Below are 24,013 nucleotides of genomic sequence, written 5' to 3'. Positions count from 1 at the left end.
GACTGATGCCCATAGATGTTAAGTCCCATAGTGCTCAGAGTCATTTGAACCATTTGAACCATTCTTTTTTGAGATCCGATAGGAGAACATTGCCGCTGCTTCCCTTCTTTTCACTGCAGTAAGAGAGCATGTAACTTATATGAAAAAAGGTTAGAAAAATTTAGATGGTTTACTTACATGAAATGAAATAGTGCAAAACTAATTTCACACCCCAGCCCAGATTTGACTTGCACAAAAACTTTGCATGCGCTTCCGTACTACAATATGCGGTCGCCAGATGATAACGGAGGTTGTTTACAACATATTTCTTCGTGCTTCGTTTCTCAGAAATGGACAAAGATATCAAGAACATTTTCACAGTTGTTCGAGATCGAGATTTTAGAAACATGTCGTAAAAATTTCAGCCATCTGCTGTAGGCCCACACAGCCGAGCTTGGAATCCTAGGTTAGAATTTGGTTCACTGGTGGTGGCGAAAACGTTTTTTGGGGTTTTTCTAGGACTCGCCTACGAACTAATGATGCGTCCGCAGGATCCATCAAGCCCACCGAAGACCACATCAAATGCAAAAAGAACCTACAGTTTTGTTCGAAGAGGAAGTGTGTAATATTTATACTTTTACCTGTACTGTAGGACAGTGACACTATGATATCCTTCTGTCGGGTACACAAATGATTCCTAGCCCATGTAAGGTGTCAGGCAAATCCAACACCTTCCATGAAAACCCTGACATGATAGCAAATCCGACAGTATGTCACATAGTTCCGAATAAATCCTGACATTAAATTAACCAAAGTAATACGATCAACGAGTGAGCAAACGGAATACCACAGACTAACACAAGAACGCCTAAATGCATGTCACACATTCCCACCGTGAAACAGACTCAGTTACGAGGGGAGAAACGAGAACAGAAGGCGAGAGCAGAGTCGTGTAAGCGAGAAGGCCCTACGATAAGGGACGGACACCCACGTTGTCAGCCGACCGCCAAGATCACCCCCAGCCCATGTTAAAGGATAGAGCCCTCCAGAAGAACAGTATAGATCTTACGATAACACTAAAAGGGCCACACCACCCGCAAGTTTTAGCGTGAGACTTTTTCGTGTCTCTGTTACGTTGCAAACGTTAAAAACATTGCCCCACCACGAAAAGTATAACGTTTCTCATTGGATAGACAGAATTTTTTGTAGGCGGAGCTTAAAGTTAACATTGAGACGCTGATTGGTCAGTTGAAAACACAGCCAGATAGCTTTTTTTTAAACCAACTTCGGTAAATTGTAGTAAGGATAAGTTAGGTGAGAGTTGCTCCCGAGACGGCGAGGTGCGTGGAGCTGTGCTGCCCGCCTCCCCCTGACGTTGCCTAAACACCGACAAGGTAATGAACGCGCGCGATTTTGAGCGCATAAGGCTTCACTCAGAACTGCCGAAGTCTCATCTGTTACATCCCCTTTTTACGTAATACTAGTGTCGATCGTCAATTAAATCTCATGGTGTTCACATTTGCTACTTGAAGTAAAAATCTGAAACGCGATGATTTTTCTGTTATATAATTATTGAGAAGCAACATCAGCCACTGTAATTTACGACAAGTTAGATAAGTAATTAAAGATAATTGAGGGTCACTGTAGACCATTTTGATAGTTTTCTCTTTTATGAAACTTAACTTAAATCTAGATTATAGATGTGATATGGCATAGGTCATCCTTCGATCCATTGTAGAACTTGGAAACCCATTCAGGGAATATTCGTTCACATTTTTGTTGAACGCAGTTGGTTTTTATCATCCTGTATTAAAATATTTCCTTTTATCAATAGTGCAATTTATAAACAATGTTTTGTGAGTAGAATAAAATTTCCAACGGTAAACGTAACTGCTTTTTTGACGTTATTTTACCAGCTAACTAAAAATAGGAAAGCCTTGATCCCCTTCCACTAAATTTAGTTAGTATTAAGATTCTTTTACAGGGAGTGCAGTGGAGCTGACGCTGAAATCATTAAGTATTTGATTATATCATCGCTAGTCTCACTGAACTCTTCTGAACTCTACACGTCATGTGTGGTCTGGCGTCTCCTTACCACCAACAGGTCCCAGGATCAAACTAGTCAATTCCCTAAAAAACACGCTCAGAGCGTCGTTGCGCGAAAGTGGTAGGGAGACACGACCTAGAACGGACACCACGCAGAATGTTAGACCCAAGAGCTGTCCAAAGCACTATACCTTTTTATCACCAATAGAACCCGAAGTATGAGCACCGGAAAATCACGTTTTTATGCGTGTACTGGCTTTAATATTTACTCATTCCTTTTATACTTCAATTATTATGTGGCTTTATTTCATAAATTCTAAAACGAGTTCACACAGTCTCCGCCAATGATCAGGAGCTCTCAGACATGACAAGGAAGACGACGCAGTGCTCCTTCGCTCAGGCGTTTTAAGGTTGCATCATAGTTCCTCGCTGAATATGTATAAAAAAAGTAATTTATTTTCAGAATATAGAACAGTTTTCCGTCTTTAGTTTCACATCAAGTTCATTGTCTGACTACACGTTTGTGGCTACGCCATACCAATTACATTTGGTTCTACTGTGGTAGCGCTACTTTAGCATTTATAACTGTGAAACAGCACACATTTGTGATTGGGTTCATTCAACATCGACACTGCCTCCTCTTGCACCCACACCTTTGCTATACTGAAACTTACTCTCTTATTGCAGTTGCGTTAAATCCAATACATCGTCCGGCGGACATTTTCAACAGCAGCCTACTCGTCAGGCAACACGTGTTCCGTGTAGCCGCAAGTTTTCGCCGGCCTTGACGACAGTCTGAACTAGACCGGTGGACGAGTGGGTGCGCCTCGAGTGTCTTATTACAGGCCCGTTCAGCACAAAGACCGTAACCTCTTTTCTACCATAAAGCGTTCCTCGGCCAACGTTTATCAGCAGTACTATTGTAACATTTGGTACTAATAAAGGACTTGTTGATACTACGAAACTGTAACGTACAAAATGTTGGGAATAAATCTTTTTATTAATTGACCTATCTTTTAATAATTGCATATTTCATGAGGCTTTGAACATGTGTCGTTTTTAATTTATTTTTATATGTAATGTTAACGAATAAGACAGTCTAAATGACTTTCAAACTCTTTAGTACGGGGAATTCAGAAAGTAAGGTCTGATCGGTCACGAAATGGAAACCACATTGAAATACTAAAATGTTTGATTTGGAACAGTTTGCTACACCTTCCAGCTCCATATGGTCGCCGCTCCAACTGAGACATTTGTCATAGCATTTTACCAACTTTCCAATACCCTCGTCATAGAAGCAGCAGCCTGTGCTTTCCGCCACTTCTCTACACTGGTCTGCAGTTCGTTGTCTATGCAAAAATGTCTTCGCAGTGAGCAGCTCATGTGAGCAGAGATGAAAATCAGAGGGAGCCAAGTGCCAGCTGTACGGTGGGAAGTGAAACACTACCCACCTAAAACGCTGCAGGGTCTTCATTGCCCCTGCAGTGTGCGACCGGGAATTGTCACGAAGAAGGAACTGCATGACATGTACGTTGCATAAAGTCAGGCGGAACTTCTCAGCGGACACCCATACTTGGCGGGAGACACTATTGCTCTAGGCATCTTTACGTGCTCACTGTACGCTCAGAACTGAAAAGCGCGACGTGACACGATCGGCAAGAAGACTAGACACACTGCCCTACACATCTGTGCAAAGCTTCATAAGATTTTCGCTGTCTAGATTAAGGAAAGGCAAACCTACATTTCTAGCTCAAAATGGCTCTGAGCACGATGGGACTTAACTTCTAACGTCACCAGTCCCCTAGAACTTAGAACTACTTAAACCTAACTAACCTAAGGACATCACACACATCCATGCCCGAGGCAGGATTCGAACCTGCGACCGTAGCGGTCACGCGGTTCCAGACTGTAGCGCCTAGAACCGCACGGCCACCCCGGCCGGCACATTTCTAGCATTTGAAGACTTAGAGAAAGCTTTTGACAGTGTTGACTGGAACACTCTCTTTCAAATTATAAAGGTGGCAGGGGTAAAATACAGGGAGCGAAAGGCTATTTACAATTTGTACAGAAATCAGATGACAGTTATAAGAGTAGAGGGGCATGAAAGGGAAGCAGTGGTTGGGAAGGGAGTGAGACAGGGTTGTAGCCTCTCCCCGATACTAGTCCATCTGTATATTGAGCAAGCAGTAAAGGAAACAAAAGAGAAGTTCAGAGTAGATATTAAAGTCCATGGAGAAGAAATAAAAACGTTCAGGTTCGCCGATGACATTGTAAGTCTGTCAGAGACAGCAAAGGACCTGGAACAGCAGCTGAACGAAATGGACAGTGTCTTGAAAGGAGGATATCAGATGATCATCAACAAAAGCAAAACGAGGATAATGGAATGTAGTCGAATTAAGTCGGGTGATGCTGCGGGAATTAGATTAGGAAATGAGACGCTTCAAGTAGTAAAGGAGTTTTGCTATTTGGGGAGCAAAATTACTGATGATGGTCGAAGTAGAGAGGATATAAAATGTAGACTGGCAATGGGAAGGAAAGCGTTTCTGAAGAAGAGAAATTAGTTAACATCGAGTATAGATTTAAGTGTCAGGAAGTCGTTTCTGAAAACATTTGTATGGAGTGTAGCTATGTATGGAAGTAAAACGTGGACGATAAATAGTTCGAACAAGAAGAGAATAGAAGCTTTCGAAATGTGGTGCTACAGAAGAATGCTGAAGATTAGATGGGTAGATCACATAATTAATGAGGAGGTATTGAACAGAATTGGGGAGAAGAGAAATTTGTGGCACAACTTGACTAGAAGAAGGGGTCGCTTGGTAGGACATATTGTGAGGCATCAAGGGATCACCAATTTAGTATTGGAGGGCAGCGTGGAGGGTAAAAATCGTAGAGGGAGACCAAGAGATGAATACATTAAGCAGATTCAGAAGGATGTAGGTTGCAGTAAGTACTGGGAGATGAAGAAGCTTGCACAGGATAGACTAGCATGGAGAGCTGCATCAAACCAGTCTCAGGACTGAAGACAACAACAAAAACATTCCCATTTCTCTACCTATCAGACCTTACTTTCCGAATTCACAATCAGTTGCGAGAAGGCAACAGCACACATATATTATAGTAGCGTTGTGTCTTATGTACTCATTGAGAAGGTCTCTATGTTTACCAGCGTGTAATCTATCCTATTCGTCAAATAGCACACTGTATCCTTTTCACTAGAACCGTAACAACGCGAGATGACTACCAGGAGTCGCATTGACCCTGAACGTAAATAAATGTAATATATGGCGCCTACATACGAAAAGAAAACCACAACTATACAAATACACTACTGATGAAAAATTTCTGAAAACAGAGTCCACTGTAAAATCTCTGGAAATAGCTGTCCAGAGCAACCCTAAATGGAATGACCACATATGAACAAGTAACAGGAAAATCAGACGCCGGACAGATTCATAGGAAGAATCTTATGGAAATGTACACTGTACTTGCATTCGGGAGGAGGACGGTTCAATCTCGCGTCCGGCCATCCTGATTTAGGTTTTCCGTGATTTCCTTAAATCGATTCAGGCAAATGCCGGTATGGTTCCTTTGAAAAGGCACGGCCGACTTTCTCTCCTAGTCAGATGAGAGCGATGACCTCGCTGTTTGGTCTCTTCCACCAAGTCAACCAACCAACCAAGGAAACGTAATTCATCCACGAAGGAAGTAGCTTACAAGGAGCTTCTTCGACTGATTTTTGAATATTGTACGTCCTGTATCCTTTCCAGGCTGCACTGCTAGAAGAGATAGAGAAGATCCAACGAAGGGCGACGAGTTTCCTCACGGGATCTTCTGGTCGGAGCGAGAGCGCTATAGAGATGCTGACACAAGACAAGCGTTGTGCATCAAGCAAAGGTTTGGTTCAAATGGCTCTGAGCAATATGGGACTTAACTTCTGAGGTCATCAGTCCCCTAGAACTTAGAACTACTTAAACCTAACTAACCTAAGGACATCACACACATCCATGCCCGAGGCAGGATTCGAACCTGCGAACGTAGAGGTCGCGCGGTGCCAGACTGAAGCGCCTAGAACCGCTCGGCCACTCCGGCCGGTGTGCAAAAGTTTACTAGTGAAATTTTAGGTAAGCGCTTGCCGGGGAGAGTCGGAGGACTTGTTACTTCCTCCCACATTACACTAACGAAATGACCACGACGAGGAAAATTCAAGAAACTAGAGCTAGTACAGAGGCTCATTCTTCCCAAACGCCATCTGCAAGTGGAACAGGAAACTAGTTAGTGATAACATAAGTACCCTCTGCTACACACCATTTGGTGGCTTGTGGAGTGTGATGCAGATGAAGATACAGAAGGCCGGTACGAGAGTAACGTGTCGTCGACGTCGAGGTACAAGGGCTTGCTGAAAAGTAGTGCCTCCGAATTTCTTATGTGAAAACTCTTAAAGCCTTCAATGTAAAGAAAGCTTCAGATATGAAGTTTTTATTGCCCTGATCGCATGTAGGCACACTACAGGTTGCCAACCGAGACACTTGCCGCTCTTCTTGATGGGCCACACTTGTATGACTCCTGCCATGAGGACACAGCTCCTCTTATTTTTTTGCGGTAAGTTCCTATGAGGCCACACTGCTGAGGTCATCGGTCCCTACGCTTACACACTACTTAATCTAACTTAAGCTAACTTACGCTAAGGACAACACAATCATTCATGCCCGAGGGAGGACTCAAACCTCCGACTGGGGGGAGTCGCGCGGACTGTGGCAATGCGCCCTCACACCACTCAGCTACCCCGCGCGTCTCCTTTTAGTACGATTCGTTACGATGGTACTGAAACAAACGTGCCGTTTATCGCACAGCGTGATTTCATAACCTGTACACTGTGGATCTGAAGGTGGTAGCTTAGTCTTGTCGAAACTATTAATCCATTGTACCTGCATGCGATCAAGGCAATAAAAATTTCATTTCCGAAGCTGTGTGTGATGTCCTTAGGTTAGTTGGCTCTGAGCACTATGGGACTTAACATCTGAGGTCATCAGTCCCCTAGAACTTAGAACTACTTAAACCTAACTAACCTAAGGACATCACACACACCCATGCCCGAGGCAGGATTCGAACCTGCGACCGTAGCAGTCACGCGGTTCCGGACTGAAGCGCCTAGAGCCGCACGGCCACCGCCCTTAGGTTAGTTAGGTTTAATTAGTTCTAAGTTCTAGGCGACTGATGGCCTCAGAAGTTAAGTCGCATAGTGCTCAGAGCCATTTGAACCAATGTCAAGTACTTATCTTAAAGCTTTTTAAATGAAACAAACATTATTAACATTTTACATCTTCGTTCTCCATATCTATATATTTGCAACACTGCCGCTCGGCCGTGCACTCTGAGGCACCTTGCCACGGTTCGCGCGGCTCCCCCCGTCGGAGGTTCGAGTCCTCCCTTGGGTATTGGTGTGTGTGTGTGTGTGTGTGTGTGTGTGTGTGTGTGTGTGTGTGTGTGTGCGTGTGTGTGCGTGTGTGCGTGTGTGTGTGTGTGTGTGTGTGTGTGCGTGTGTGTGTGTTGTCCTTAGCGTAAGTTAGTTTAAGTTAGATTAAGTAGTGCTTAAGCCTATGGACCGATGACCTCAGCAGTTTGGTCCCATAGAACTTACCACAAATTTCCAAATTTTTCTGTCGCTAGAGGGCTCCGAATTATTGTTTGCAAAAACTGAACACCTTCGAGGTCATCAATTTGATACTGATGAAGCGATGCAAACAGAGCTGAGGTTGTGGCGCCGTCAACAAAGTCACTATACTGGTCCCTCGTTGGGAGAAATGTGTTCGCCGCCAAGGTGACTATGTTGAGAAATAAGTACGTAGACATGAAGAATCAAGATGTAGAATGTTAATAACGTTTGTTTATTTACACAGCTTTAACAGTTTACACACAAAAACTCGGAGGCATTATCATTCAGGAAGAGAATCTCTGCCATAAAATGGGGGGAGAAAAAGAATTGCTCATAGGACCGTTGTACCCATCGTTCCAACACACACTCGAGAATGTTTTGGGGTGACCACAGAAAAATACTTCTCGATTAATGAAAGAGGATTCGAGTTCCGATACTCCTGTACTCGAGCCCAGGGTCTGCACAATTTGGCTCAGTTACATGTAACACAACTTTCAAAAAAGGACTAACACGACGAGGTAACCAGATACTGATCATAAGCGGCGGCTGAAACTTGGAATAGTAACAATCTCATCTGTATTCCTCTGAAATCAAGGCAGATTCTCAGCGTCGCGTCTTGGACGAAGTCCTTAGTGAAGCAGAACAAGGTCCTTTTAGAGTAGACTGAAGAATGAGATAATCTGTGTCCTTTTCATAGAAATCATTTCCTCAATCACCTTACTGTAGTTAGAAGAACCAAGAATAAGCTGAGTCTGAACAGCTGGTAGGCGATTTGTACCCTGTTCCTGATTGTATGTCCTGTTCCTGAATGCAAATCCAGTGTCTCACCCACTGCGTCAAAGCACAAAGTATTAAACTTAATGAAAGTTGACTGAAATGTAAGTACACCAGTCAATAAATTAGTCAGCCACCAGTAAATATCACGCTAATGTCGTGATAATGGCCTCAGTTAGGGGGTAGGAGAAACCACAAGTTTGTAAAACTAAAAAACATACACAGTTAATTTTGTTTTTTGGTAAACGAGAAACAAAAAGTTTTTTTCATACCTTTTCATAGGTGTTCAATATGCCACCCTTGAGATGCACAGCATATGTCAATGCGGTATTCAAAATGTTCCCTCACTGTAGCGAGTATGTCTTGAGTTACAGCTTCCACAGCTGCTGTTATGCGAAGTTTCAGTTCATTCAGTCTCTTTGGTAACGGAGGCATACAAACAGAGTCTTTTATAAACCCACACAATAAACTATCGCATACAGTCAGGTCCAGTGACCTTGGAGGCCAGTAATGTAAGGCTGAATCATTTGATCCAGTGCGGCCGATCCATCGTCCAGTAATACTTCGATTTAAAAAATCCAGCACTTCCAGATGCCAGTGTGGCGGTACCCCATCGTGTTCGTAAATGAGGTCGATCAAATCAATCACCAACTGTGGAAAAAGAAAGTTCTCAAGCATATCGAGATGTGTGTTTCCTCTAACAGTGTTCTCGGCAAAGAGAAATGAACCATACACGTTTTTCCCGTGAAACTGCACAAAACACATAAAATTTGGAGAATGACTCTCATGTCGTACAACTTCATGTGGTTGTTCCTTAGCCGATATTCTCGCATTATGACGGTTCACCTTTCCATTTAAATGGAATCTTGCCTCGTCACTAAACAGAAAACTGTCATTCTCCATCTTGCGAGGAACGGAAATACAGAACTCAACACGTTATTTGTCACCATCACAAAGAGCTTGCAGTAGCTTAATTTTGTATTGGTACATGTGTAAACGTCGACGCAATACACGCCATCGGGGGCATGTTGAGCTGCCGAGATGCACGGCGAACAGATTTCTGAGGACTCTTTGTGAAGCTATGGCGGATGCGTTCGAGTCAGACACTCGGGAACAGCCAGGAGATTTGCCTTTACACGAACAACCTGTTTTCGGAATAGTTCATGCCATCGTCTGATCTTCTGTGCTGTGGGAGGATCCACACCATACCCAGTACGAAAGTCACGCTGAACAGTTATTTATGACCCGCATGGCGCAAAAACGTAGAACACAAAACGCTTTCTGTTGTCCGGACACTATTTGTACTAGAACTGAAGTGGACGCACACCGCTGCTATCTAGCGGGAACCATGTAATACTAGAGAGTTTGCTCTTTCCTATAGTACGTTGTTCACGCACATATCTCAAATAACACAATAGTTATGATTTTTTTTAATCGGATGATTCTTTTTGATACAGCCTGTGTATCTGCTCCTGGATACGCCTTAGAATTCAGCATCCGATTTCGGAATCTCTACCTGATCATGATTTAATCTAACTGAAATTTTCCCGTACCCTGGCTTTTTTCCTAGCATACCCCCTCCTCCTGTGATTCTTGAACATAGCATTCGCTATTACTAGCTATAAACCATTGCAGAACTCAGTTAGTCTTTCTTCTCTCCCATTCCTAGAACCAAGCCCTTATTCTCCCGCAACACTTTCTTCTACTCCTTCCACTACAACCGCATTCCAGTCCCCCAATGGCCAAAGCAAAACGAAACTGTTTTTATGGGAAGCACAATAATCTTAACGAACCTGTCACCACGCGTGTAAAGTGTGTTAATGTGTCTTACAGCGGCGTGCAGCGCTTGGGGCATGCGAACCTATCCATTTATAATACCTCACAATTACAAGACATCAAATAATCACTCCCACTCTACGAACTGTGTCATCTCCAACACCTACATTTTCTGCTGGAAGATAATGTATAGAAGCGCGAACTATAATATTCATATTGATTGAATCTAGCTTCGATATCAACTACAGCGGGAATTCGATGAAACTCTACCGATTGCTGAAGGCAAGTTGTACGTTTCGCATTGAATGATAATGTGCTGATTGATGAAAGCGATTCGGAATAAATTCGATTAAACAGGTAACTAACTGACAAGGAAAAATTGATTTGAAAGAAGGTTCAAATACAACTCAATATAACTGTCTCCAAGAGGACTAAATCACGATAGCACATGTAACATTATAATCAAATCTACATAACTCACAAAACATTAACAAAGGCTCATTGATAGAGAACGTGACGCAGTTAAATGTTCTACCATTCGGATGAATGATAAGCAGATTCTATACTAAGTATCGAAACCTACTCTCCTTACCAAAGCACAAAGAACAGATCCCCACATGGGAGACACGATTCCAAAAAAACGAAAATTCCAGATGAAATTCTCTACCTCAATTTCGCTAAGTGAACCACGAAAAATTTACGCATGAACTGCACGATTTCCACGAACGAATAGCAAATTCATACTACGAATGTGCACACCGGCAAAGTATGTCTTACCACGCTGCAAAGCTGCCAACAGCCAACCGCTCCATCAGACCGGAAAAGAAGACTTACAGCTTCATACACATAGTGACGCGACAATGCCGTAGCGTCCTGTTAGATCGCCGACGTATTTGAAGGTATCGTTGTAGGAACACCGCCGATGCTGTACCGTGGTCGCCGTGTTCCTTACAGCCGATATTTTCCCACTTCACGGCCGCGGCAGTGTCAGTTGTTTTATTGTCGTGAATGACGAAAAGCTTATTGAATTAGTGCGCTACTGTCCTGTGTTGTATCATCTCTCCAATACATGGACACAAAGCTGAAAATTACACTCTGGAATAAAATACGAATAGAAATAAAAACAACTGGTAAGTTCATAAGTGTGTATTTCTCATTTTACATCACTGGGCCGGCCAGTGTGGCCAAGCGATTCTAGGCGCTTCAGTCTGAAACCGCGCGGCCGCTACGACCGCAGGTTCGAATCTTGCCTCTGGCATGGATGTGTGTGATGTCCTTAGGTTAATTAGGTTTAAGTAGTTCTAATTTCTAGGGGACTGATGGCCTCAGGTGTTAAGTCCCATAGTGCTCAGAGCCATTTGAACCATTTACATCAATGAATACAACCAGATAGGTAAAAGACTAGTGTTTGGGAGTGCTGGCTATAGCTGTAACATTTTCTTTCCGTATGCCCCAACATCAACAGCAATATAGCTGCACTGAGCGTCTACAAGAGGCAAAAAAGTTATGGAGAACGTCTTTGACTAATTAATGAATAGTGATATTGTATTCGAAAGAGCCAGAATAGAAAAGGTTTCCCTATCCAGACCTCCTATCAAGTTAGAAAATACGAGAAAATGGACCACCACAGCTATGTCTTGAAAACGTCTTTATTCTGTCACACGACTAGTTTCGGCGGTACATTACTTCCATCCTCAGGCCCCACCACTGTCCTTCTACATCTACAGCTACATCTACATTTTCATCTACATGCATACTCTGCAAATCACATTTAAGTGCTTAGCAGAGACTTCATCGAACCACCTTCACAATTCTCTATTATTCCAATCTCGTATAGCGCGCGGAAAGAATGAACACCTATATCTTTCCTTACGAGCTCTGATTTTCCTTATTTTATCGTGGTGATCGTTCCGCCCTATGTAGGTCGGTGTCAACAAAATATTTTCGCATTCGGAGGAGAAAGTTGGTGATTGGAATTTCCTGAGAAGATTCCATAGCAATGGAAAGCGCCTTTCTTTTAATGATTTCCAGCCCAAATCCTGTATCATTTCTGTGACACACTCTTCCATATTTCGCAATAATACGAAATGTGGTGCCTTTCCTTGAACTTTTTCGATGTACTCCGTCAGTCCTACCTGGTAAGGATCCCACACCGCGCACCAGTATTCTAAAAGAGGACGGACAAGCGTAGTGTAGGCAGTCTCCTTAGTAGGTCTGTTACATTTTCTAAGTGTCCTGCCAATAAAACGCAGCCTTTGCTTAGCCGTCCCCACAACATTTTCTACGTGTTCTTTCCAGTTTAAGTTGTTCTTAATTGTAATACCTAGGTATTTAGTTGAATTTAAGGATTTTTAGATTAGACTGATTTATCGTGTAACCGAAGTTTAACGAGTTCCTTTTAGCACTCACGTGAATGACCTCACACTTTTCGTTACTTATGGTCAACTGCCACTTTTCGCACCATTCAGATATTTTTTCTAAATCGTTTTGCAGTTTGTTTTGATCTTATGATGACTTTATTAGTCGATAAACGACAGCGTCATCTGCAAACAACCGAAGACGGCTGCTCAGACTGTCTCCCAAATCGTTTATATAGAGAAAGAACAGCAAAGGGCCTATAACACTACCTTGGGGAACTCCTGAAATCACTTCTGTTTCAATCCGTCAATTATTACGAACTGCGACCTCTCTGACAGGAAATCACAAATCCAGTCACATAACTGAGACGATATTCCATAAGCACGCAATTTTACTACGAGCCGCTTGAGTGGTACAGGAAATCCAGGAATACGGAATCGATCTGAAATCTCTTTTCAATAGCACTCAACACTTCATGTGAATAAAGAGCTAGTTGCGTTTCATGGGAACGATGTTTTGTAAATCCATGTTGACTGTGTGTCAATACACCGTTTCCTTCGAGGTAATTCATAATGATCGAACAAAATATATGTTCTAAAATACTGCTGCATATCGACATTAACGATATGGGCCTGTAATTTAGTGGATTACTCCTACTGCCTTTCTTGAATATTGGTGTGACCTGTGGAACTTAACAGTCTTTGGGTACGCATCTTTCTTCGCGCGAACGGTTGTATATGATTGTTAAGTATGGAGCTAATGCATCAGCATACTCGGAAATGAACCTAATTGGTATACAGTCTGGACCAGAACACTTGCTTTTATTAAGTGATTTGAGTTGCTTCACTACTCCGAGGATATTTACTTCTACGTTACTTATGTTGGCAGCTGTTCTCGATTCGAATTCTGGAATATTTACTTCGTCATCTTTTGTGAAGGCATTTCGGCCGGCTGTGTTTAGTAAATCTGCTTTGGCAGCAGCGCCTTCGATAGTATCTCAATTGTTATCGTGCAGAGAAGGCATTGATTGTTTCTTGTCGCTAACATACTTCACATACGACCAGAATCTCTTTGGATTTTCTGCCAGGTTTCAAGAGAAAGTTTCGTTGTGGTAACTGTTATAGGCGTCGCATTGAACTCCGCACTAAGTTTCGAGCATCTGTAAAGGATCGCCAATCTTGGGGATTTTGCGTCTGTTTAAATTTGGCATGTTTGTTTCGTTGTTTCTGCAACAGTGTTCTAACCCGTTTTGTGTACCAAGGATGATCAGCTCCGTCGTTTGTTAGTTTATTTGGTATAAATCTCTCAATTGCTGCCAATACTATTTCTTTGAATTTAAGCCACATGTGGTCTTCACTTATATTATTAATTTGGAATGAATGGAGATTGTCTCTCAAGAAGGCGTGAATTTTTATCTGCTGATGGTAGACGATTCCTTATAGATAACAGCGACCAATCGGCCATCTTGCTCAATGTGGTCATGGGGACGTCCGACCATGTTAGCTGCTTTTAGCCACTCTGTCATGTCTCCACATCGACCCATATTTCTACACTCATTCCGTACAACCACTGGTTGCTGCCATCACTTACATCAACGGCAGATGGTCACATGGCCGCCTGATACCAGTTCTACGTCATGTACAGCGCTCTACAGTGACCAGTCTGCTCTTCAATGTGTGATGTTTTACCGATGAGCTTCTACACGTGTGATTATGGATGCGAGCGTAGACCACGAAATGTTTGATACACCTGACGTGATTACGGGTTAGGCTCACGAGAGTAATGTAAGGGGCGTTCAAAATTAAACGAGCCAGAGGCATAATTACAGAAACCAGTACCTGTATGTTAGAAGTATTGACCCTGGCTGTTGAGACACTTGTCCCACTGTTACATAGGCGGCGAATGGCTGTCTCATAAAATTCCAGGGCTGCGATGTTAACCAGCTCCACACGTACAGCTGGACGTCGTCGATCGATGTGAATCGTTTGCCCCTCAGAGCCTTTCAAGGGGACCAAAAATGGCGTATTCACAGGAAGAGAGGTGCAGACTGTATGGAGGGTGGCTGAGAATCTCCCATTTCAATTTCTGCAGGAGTGCCGTGACTGTGTTGGCCGTATATGGCTTGCATTGCAGAATGACCCCATGGGTGAGATTGCCTGGTCGTTTTGATTTGATTGCTTGGCGAAGGGTGGTCAAAATTTGCGAGTACCGCTGGGCATTCACTGTTCTGCAGTGCTGCAGGAAGTGAATGATAAGTGGGCCATCTTGGTCAAAGAAGAACGTCGGCATAATCTTTCCTGCACTCGTGTGGATGACCTTGGCTCTTTTTGGTGGTGGTGACCCTGAATGCTTCCACTGAAGACTTTGTCGTTTTGATTCTGGTTCGAAGTGATGACACCATGACTCATCTCCAGCCACCAAACATGCCAGGAACGTATTCCCTTCCCGAGCATAGCACTGCAGATGAGCAAGACAGTGGGCCATTCGACATGCTACCTGGTGTGGTTAAAGACTGTGTGGCACCTATTGGGCACACAATTTGCACATGTTCAGTCGTTCCTTCATGACAGTGTGAACACTTCCGACGCTCAATCCGACCATGGCGGCTATGGCTTTCACTGTCACTCGGCGGTCCTGGGTAATGAGTCCATCCACCAGGTGGACTATGTCATCGGTAACGCAGTGTGGTGCTCCAGACCGTGATTCATTGGCTAACGACACCTGTTCTTCCCTGAAGCGCTTGTGCCAAGCCTTCACTCTTGAAAGGGACATGCAATGTTTGCTGTACACTTGTGACATTCGTCGATGAATGTCCGTTCCTCCAACTCCTTCCGCTGTCAGAAAACGAACAACACCTCTTTGCTCTTCTGTTGACGCCTCTGTGTCACTGTTTGCAATGCGACTGGCAGCGTTGGACGATTGATGCATGCTGCTGATAGCTCTGTATAGTCACATGACTTACACGCGTGCCCTCTAGCGCCAGGCTGTGAACTTCCCCGCTCTGGTCGTAACCACACCTCGTTACGCACGCCACAATATTACCCTCCTGTCACAGGTTTCCGCATTCCGGATTCCGGCTCGTTTCTTTTTGAAAGCACCTTATATAAGCACCACTCGAAGAATGTACAATTACCGGTGTCCCAATAGGATGCATTATGCCGATATCTACCACAAGCGGAGGTCTTCTTCCTCAGTATGTAGGCGATGAAAGAAGTGATGTGAGAACACCCATCTTTGAGGATGTCTTGGTACAAAGGTTCAGTAACGCACCTTCGACTAGTACACGTGCAGTGAGTGATGAACATGTAACCGTTTAGAGGTTATTGATGAGTTCACTCTATACCTGTACCACCTTTGGACTGAAATTCTTGCTACTCGACATTTAACGCTGTGGAACATACTTCCTCCAGTCAGGATTCATAGTCTCACATCCAAACTGTCCACTGTAGCTAATAAGCCTCAAATACAGTCATATTCGAACATGACGGTACCAGCGGAAAAATGCTCCTGTCGGGCCACAAAAAATTCAAATATATTCCTGTTTATTTAAAAGACTGACTGGAAAGTGGGTACCAGCTGCCTCAGTCTACCTTCCTCAACAACCAAATTTTTGGCATGCGAACATATTCGTGAGTTTCTTAACGTGAAATTCACCTCAAATTTACACAAGCTCCTTTAACTGTACCTCACCAAAACCCAACGCCCCATCGCTATAAGTCGCTCATACCCAACCACTCCCAGATGGCCTTTCTCACTCACTGATTCAGTCCGACTCATTGTCATTATCTCTTTGTGTCTCCCTCACATTGTCCCCTGTGTGACAGCCACAGTCCCCTTCGTTCTATTCTACTACTACCATCTCCTCTCACTGTCACTGCATCCCTCTTGCTCTCTCTTGCTGCTGATATCTCATTACTTCCTTCCTATTGCTGCTGTCTTTTCACATTGTCAGTACCTCTCTCTTTCTCGCTGTCAGAAACTCTCGCTCTCACCCACTTCAACTTTTCCTTCTCTTTATTCTCTAGCACTGTCTCCTTCATTGTTTTCTTAACACTGGACTGTCACTGTCAACTATGTTCTACCGCCACTGTGTCCCTCTCGTTCTATCACACTGCCATTGTCTTCTTCGCTCTTCCTATAACACACCCACTGCCTATTATTTTCCAGTATTTATTACTCTTCCGTCTCTTAGCTACTGCGAAAGTCTTCTTCTCTCTGAGCATACAAAAAGCGAATATGTTCGCATGTCAAAATTTTTGGGAAAGTTGTCAGAGATGCTGCAGAAGACAGAACGAGACAGCTGGTACCCTGCTTTTCAGTCAGAGTCTTTTAAATACACTACTGGCCATTAAAATTGCTACACCAAGAAGAAATGCCGATGATAAACGGGTATTCATTGGACAAATATATTATACTAGAACTGACATGTGATTATATTTTCACGCAATTTGGGTGCATAGATCCTGAGAAATCAGTACCCAGAACAACCACCTCTGGCCGTAATAACGGCCTTGATACGCCTGGACATTGAGTCAAACAGAGCTTGGATGGCGTGTAAAGGTACAGCTGCCCATGCAGCTTCAACACAATATCACAGTTCATCAAGAGTAGTCACTGGCCTATTGTAACAAGCCAGTTCCTCGGCCACCATTGACCAGACGTTTTCAACTGGTGAGAGATCCGGAGAATGTGCTGGACAAGGCAGCACGCGAACATTTTCTGTACCCATAAAGGCCCGTACAGGACCTGTAACATGCGGTCGTGCATTATCCTGCTGAAATGTACGGTTTCGCAGGGATCGAATGAAGGGTAGAGACACGGGTCGTAACACATCTGAAATGTAGCATCCACTGTTCAAACTGCCGTCAGTGCGAACAAGAGGTGACCGAGACGTGTAACCAACGGCACCATCATGCCGGGTGATACGCCAGTATGGCGCTGACGAATACGCGCTTCCAATGTGCGTTCACCGTGATGTCGCCAAACACGGATGCGACCATCATGATGCTGTAAACAGAACCTCGATTCATCCGAAAAAATGACGTTTTGCCATTCGTGCACCCAGGTTCGTCATTGAGTACACCATCGCAGGCGCTCCTGTCTGTGATGCAGCGTCAAGGGTAACAGCAGCCATGGTCTCCGATCTGACAGTCCATGCTGCTGAAAACGTCGTCGAACTTTTCGTGCAGATGGTTGTTGTCTTGCAAACGTCGCCATCTGTTGACTCAGAGATCGAGACGTGGCTGCACGATCCGTTACAGCCATGTGGATAAGATGCCTGTCATCTCGACTGCTAGTGATACGAGGCCAGTGGGATCCAGCACGGCGTTCCGTGTTACCCTCCTGAGCCCACCGATTCCATATTCTGCTAACAGTCATTGGATCTCGACCAACGCGAGGAGCAATTTTGCGATACGATAAACCGTAATCGCGATAGGCTACAGTCCGACCTTTATCAAAGTCGGAAACGTGATGGTACGCATTTCTCCTCCTCACACGAAGCATCACAACAACGTTTCAGCAGGCAACGCCGGTCAACTGCTGTTTGTGTATGAGAAATCGGTTGGAAACCTTCCTCATGTCAGCACGTTGTAGGTGTCGTCACCGGCGCCAATCTTGTGTGAATGCTCTGAAAAGCTAATCATTTGCATATCACAGCATCTTCTTTCTGTCGGCTAAATTTCGCGTCTGTAGCACGTCATCTTCGTGGTGTAGCAATTTTAATGGCCAGTAGTGTAAACAGGAAGCTATTCGCATTTTTTGTGCTCCGACAGGAGCATTTTTTCCGCAGGTTCCCTTCTTTTCCCTGTTGCAGCAGGGCATGTAACTCATATGAAAAAATATTTATATTAGTCAGAAACATTTAAATAGTTTATTTGCGTGAAACTAATTTTACATCTCAGACCGGATATACCTCGAAAACAATTTTTCGTGTACTTCAGTACTACAACATTGTGTTCTCAGACGATAAAGGACACTTTATAGTATATTTCTCCGTACTACTTCACTTCATAAACTACGTTTTAGTCGCACACCGGATTTTATGTGCGTATTTTACGTGTAAAAGTGGGATAACTATGAACCTGTGTATCTCGGCAACGGAAAAGATATGAAGAAAACTTTCAAGGTTGTTCGAAATCCGGATCGTAGGAATGCTTCGTAAAAATTACAGCCATTTCCTGTGGATAGCCCTCTTGGAATCCTCGACTGGGTTTTGGTACCCTAAAAGTAAATTTTTGGGGTGTTTCTCGATGACGGATAGATTTTTCAAAACGGGGAGAAGGCTCTTCTAAATAAATGCCTGGAGAATATACTGTTAAAAAATGAGGAATTTCCGCCGGTTTTTATTAATTAGGTTTCACCTCATACCGGATTTTACGTGTAGACGTGAGGTAAATTTGAACCTCAGTATCTCGGAAGGGGTTAAAACGAGATCGCAATTTTAGAAATATATTGTGAAAATCTCAGTCATATTCTGTGCAGAGTGGTCTTGAAATCCTCGGCTGGGTTTTGGTCCGTTGGTGTCGGTGGAAACATACCAAAAAAAGCCTTTTTGTGGGGTTTTCCGAGGAACCGCCGATGAACCCGTTGGTGCCTCCGTAAGTCCCCCCAAGCCCATCTTAGACATCAAATGCAAAAATAACCAACCGATTTTCTCCATTTGCCTAAGCAGAAGGAAGTGTGTAATATTCATACTTTGACCCTGTAATGTACGATAGTAGCACTAAGACGATCCTTCTGTTGGGTATACAAATGGTCCCTAGCCCAAGGACAATCCAAAACACATGACCCTACCTTTTTATCACCAATCAAATCCGAGGTATGATCACCGGAAAACCCAGTATATATGCGTGTTTTTTTTGTTTTTTTTTTTTTTTTGTTTTTTTACCATATCAGGTACACATCCTGTCGCATGAATACCGATACCTGCCTAATCAGATATTCGCTTTCTATAAACTTCACGAGAAGTCGGTGAACCAGATACACTGACCATCCTACACCATTACACCACTCCTTTATAATTGTTGAGAATGAGCGGTATAACGATACTATAATGTAGATATTGCGCCAAGTCTCTTTGACTAGTTTCCAACCTGAAGGAATACAGGGCTGGAAAGAAAATGTGACAGAGAGTAGTCGAACCATTTTTAATTTACTAAAACCGAAAAAAACAAGCTTCTCAGACTCTAATCGGTAATCAGTAACGTAAGAGGAAACGTATTGTTGCTGGAGAGATCGGCAACGTGTGGATAATTATAACTGATTATACATTTCACAACCGCGATTTAATATAGGCGATTTCCGGTTTCGGTCATTTTCAGATCTTCTCACCTTAGTCGTAGTGTAACTTCATATCCGTGTATGGCTGCCTAAACTTCATTTTAATGTGGCTGAAATACACTCCTGCAAATTGAAATAAGAACACCGTGAATTCAATGTCCCAGGAAGGGGATACTTTATTGACATATTCCTGGGGTCAGATACATCACATGATCACACTGACAGAACCACAGGCACATAGACACAGGCAACAGAGCATGCACAATGTCGGCACTAGTACAGTGTATATCCACCTTTCGCAGCAATGCAGGCTGCTATTCTCCCATGGAGACGATCGTAGAGATGCTGGATGTAGTCCTGTAGAACGGCTTGCCATGCCATTTCCACCTGGCGCCTCAGTTGGACCAGCGTTCGTGCTGGACGTGCAGACCGCGTGAGACGACGCTTCATCCAGTCCCAAACATGCTCAATGGGGGACAGATCCGGAGATCTTGCTGGCCAGGGTAGTTGACTTACACCTTCTAGAGCACGTTGGGTGGCACGGGATACATGCGGACGTGCATTGTCCTGTTGGAACAGCAAGTTCCCTTGCCGGTCTAGGAATGGTAGAACGATGGGTTCGATGACGGTTTGGATGTACCGTGCACTATTCAGTGTCCCCTCGACGATCACCAGTGGTGTACGGCCAGTGTAGGAGATCGCTCCCCACACCATGATGCCGGGTGTTGGCCCTGTGTGCCTCGGTCGTATGCAGTCCTGATTGTGGCGCTCACCTGCACGGCGCCAAACACGCATACGACTATCATTGGCACCAAGGCAGAAGCGACTCTCATCGCTGAAGACGACACGTCTCCATTCGTCCCTCCATTCACGCCTGTCGCGACACCACTGGAGGCGGGCTGCACGATGTTGGGGCGTGAGCGGAAGACGGCCTAACGGTGTGCGGGGCCGTAGCCCAGCTTCATGGAGACGGTTGCGAATGGTCCTCGCCGATACCCCAGGAGCAACAGTGTCCCTAATTTGCTGGGAAGTGGCGGTGCGGTCCCCTACGGCACTGCGTAGGATCCTACGGTCTTGGCGTGCATCCGTGCGTCGCTGCGGTCCGGTCCCAGGTCGACGGGCACGTGCACCTTCCGCCGACCACTGGCGACAACATCGATGTACTGTGGAGACCTCACGCCCCACGTGTTGAGCAATTCGGCGGTACGTCCACCCGGCCTCCCGCATGCCCACTATACGCCCTCGCTCAAAGTCCGTCAACTGCACATACGGTTCACGTCCACGCTGTCGCGGCATGCTACCAGTGTTAAAGACTGCGATGGAGCTCCGTATGCCACGGCAAACTGGCTGACACTGACGGCGGCGGTGCACAAATGCTGCGCAGCTAGCGCCATTCGACGGCCAACACCGCGGTTCCTGGTGTGTCCGCTGTGCCGTGCGTGTGATCATTGCTTGTACAGCCCTCTCGCAGTGTCCGGAGCAAGTATGGTGGGTCTGACACACCGGTGTCAATGTGTTCTTTTTTCCATTTCCAGGAGTGTAGATAATCAGCTATAATCAGTAATGATCACTACCGTATTTTGTGAACACGTGACGTTAACACCACCATACCGTACGTCTGGGGATTTTTTTCTTTCTATTGTAATGATCCATACGTCTCCCGCGACTGACGCATTTGATTTATGTCTTCAGTGAGTGTTTAACAGTACATGACACACCAACAATACATTCGATGTTCAGTAAGACATACCCAGGCGTTATACTGGTATACACATTCAAAGTTCCTATTACTGGTCTCTACGATTGTAGAGGGGATTTAGTACATGAAGTTTTGATAAGGAACCCATGTCTGGAAATATACCTTTTGGATGTAAAATCAGTCTGAGGATCGGATCACTTTCAAATCTCCCGCTTCAACGTACGCACACAGCAGAGACAGTGAGCTCTGACCTGCGTGCTGTAGGTAGATATGGCACGGGCAGTGTTTCGAGTACTTGTCCTCCGGTTCCCTTCTACTTACGAAGGACGTGCTCTTCAAAGTCGAGAGTGCAGCGCGTCCATGGAGCACCACAGTCGACCGACCTAGTTTCGAACACACCAAGTTCTCGCAGCCATTGTTGTAGTCGGATGAAGGTGTTCCGTGAGATCACAATTACAACAGGGAGAGACGAGGGCGCCCTCTTCTCAGTTTGGGTGTGTACCGTGAAGTGGGAGATTTGAAAGTGATCCGATATTCAAACTTATTTTACAATGAGCGGCCAGAACATTATGACCACCTACCTAATAGCCAATAAGTCCATCTTTGGCACGGATAACACCGGCGACGCGTCGTGGCATGGATGGAATGGGGCTTTGGTAGGTCGCTGGAGGGCACCACATCTGCACACACAAGTACACTACTGGCCATTAAAATTGCTACACCACGAAGATGACGTGCTACAGACGCGAAATTTAACCGACAGGAACAAGATGCTGTGATATGCAAATGATTAGCTTTTCAGGGCATTAAAACAAGGTTGGCGCCGGTGGCGACACGTACAACGTGCTGACATGAGGAAAGTTTCCAACCGAGTCCTCATACACAAACAGCAGTTGACCGGCGTTGCCTGCTGAAACGTTGTTCTGATGCCTCGTGTAAGGAGGAGAAATGCGTACCATCACGTTTCCGACTTTGATAAAGGTCGGATTGTAGCCTATTGCGATTGCGGTTTATCGTATCGCGACATTGCTGCTCGCGTTGGTCGAGATCCAATGACTGCTAGCAGAATTGGAATCGGTGGGTTCAGGAGGGTAATACGGAACGCTGTGCTGGATCCCAACGGCCTCGTATCACTAACAGTCGAGACCACAGGCATGTTTTCCGCATGGCTGTAACGGATCCTGCAGCCACGTCTCGATCCCTGAGTCAACAGATGGGGACGTTCGCAAGACAACAACCATCTGCACGAACAGTTCGACAACGTTTGCAGCTGCATGAACTATCAGCTCTGAGACCAAGGCTGAGGTTACCCTTGACGCTGCATCACTCAACGACGAACCTGGGTGCACGAATGGCAAAACGTCATTTTTTCGGATGAATCCACGTTCTGTTTACAGCATCACGATGGTCGCATCCGTGTTTGGCGACATCACGGTGAACGCACATTGGAAGCGTGTATTCGTCATCGCCATACTGGCGTATCACCCGGCGTGGTGGTATGGGATGTCATTGGTTACACGTCTCGATCACCTGTTGTTCGCACTGACGGCACTTTGAACAGTGGACGTTACATTTCACATGTGTTACGAACCGTGTTTCTACACTTCATTCTATCCTTGCGAAACCCTACATTTCAGCAGGATAATGCACGACCGCATGTTGCAGGTCCTGTGGGGCCTTTCTGGATAAAGAAAATGTTTGACTGCTGCCCTGGTCAGCACATTCTCCAGATCTCTCACCAATTGAAAACATCTGGTCAATGGTGGCCGAGCAACTGGCTCGTCACAATACGCCAGTCACTACTCTTGATGAACTGTGGTATCGTATTGAAGCTGCATGGGCAGCTGTACCTATACACTCCATCGAAGCTCTGTTTGACTCAATGCCCAGGCGTACCAAGGCCGTTATTACGGCCAGAGGTGGTTGTTCTGGGTACTGATTTCTCGGGATCTATGCACCCAAACTGCGTGAAAATGTAATCACGTGTCAGTTCTAGTATAATATATTTGTCCAATGAATACCCGTTTATCATCGGCATTTCTTCTTGGTGTTGCAATTTTAATGGCCAGTAGTGTAATTCCGGGCAAGGTGGCATTAAGCTCTGACGCCTCGTTCAATCACATCCTAGATGTGTTCGATCGTGTTCAGATCTGGCGAGTTGTCGAGGTAGCACATGAATTGGAACTCGTCACTTTGTTCCTCGAACCACTCCATCACACTCCTGACATTATGAGATGGCGAATTATCTTTCTGAAAAATGCCACAGCCGTCGGGGAACCTGATTGTCGTGAAGGGGTGTACGCAGTATGCAATCAGTGTATGATACTGCTTGGCCCATGGTGCATTGTACGAGCTCCACTGGATCCATCGACACCCACTTGCATGTTTCCTGAAGTATTTTGGAGCCACCGCTATCTTGTCTCCGTCCCGCACTACAGGTCTCTAGG

General features: G+C 44.8%; 1 protein-coding gene across 1 annotated transcript in view; it reads left to right on the top strand.

The window, feature by feature from the left end:
• The window catches only part of LOC126259865 (uncharacterized), an 89,826-nt gene extending 86,793 nt beyond the window's left edge, over nt 1-3,033 (top strand). Inside the window, exon 5 of the mRNA XM_049956924.1 lies at nt 2,713-3,033. Within this exon, the coding sequence (XP_049812881.1) occupies nt 2,713-2,824 (112 nt within the window). The 3' untranslated portion in view covers nt 2,825-3,033. The remainder of the gene's footprint in view (nt 1-2,712) is intronic.
• Nucleotides 3,034-24,013: the final 20,980 nt, after the last annotated feature.

The sequence above is a fragment of the Schistocerca nitens genome, chromosome 5, assembly GCF_023898315.1.
Source record: "Schistocerca nitens isolate TAMUIC-IGC-003100 chromosome 5, iqSchNite1.1, whole genome shotgun sequence".
In the NCBI taxonomy this organism is placed as follows: domain Eukaryota; kingdom Metazoa; phylum Arthropoda; class Insecta; order Orthoptera; family Acrididae; genus Schistocerca; species Schistocerca nitens.
This window is presented reverse-complemented; position numbering and strand designations above follow the sequence as displayed.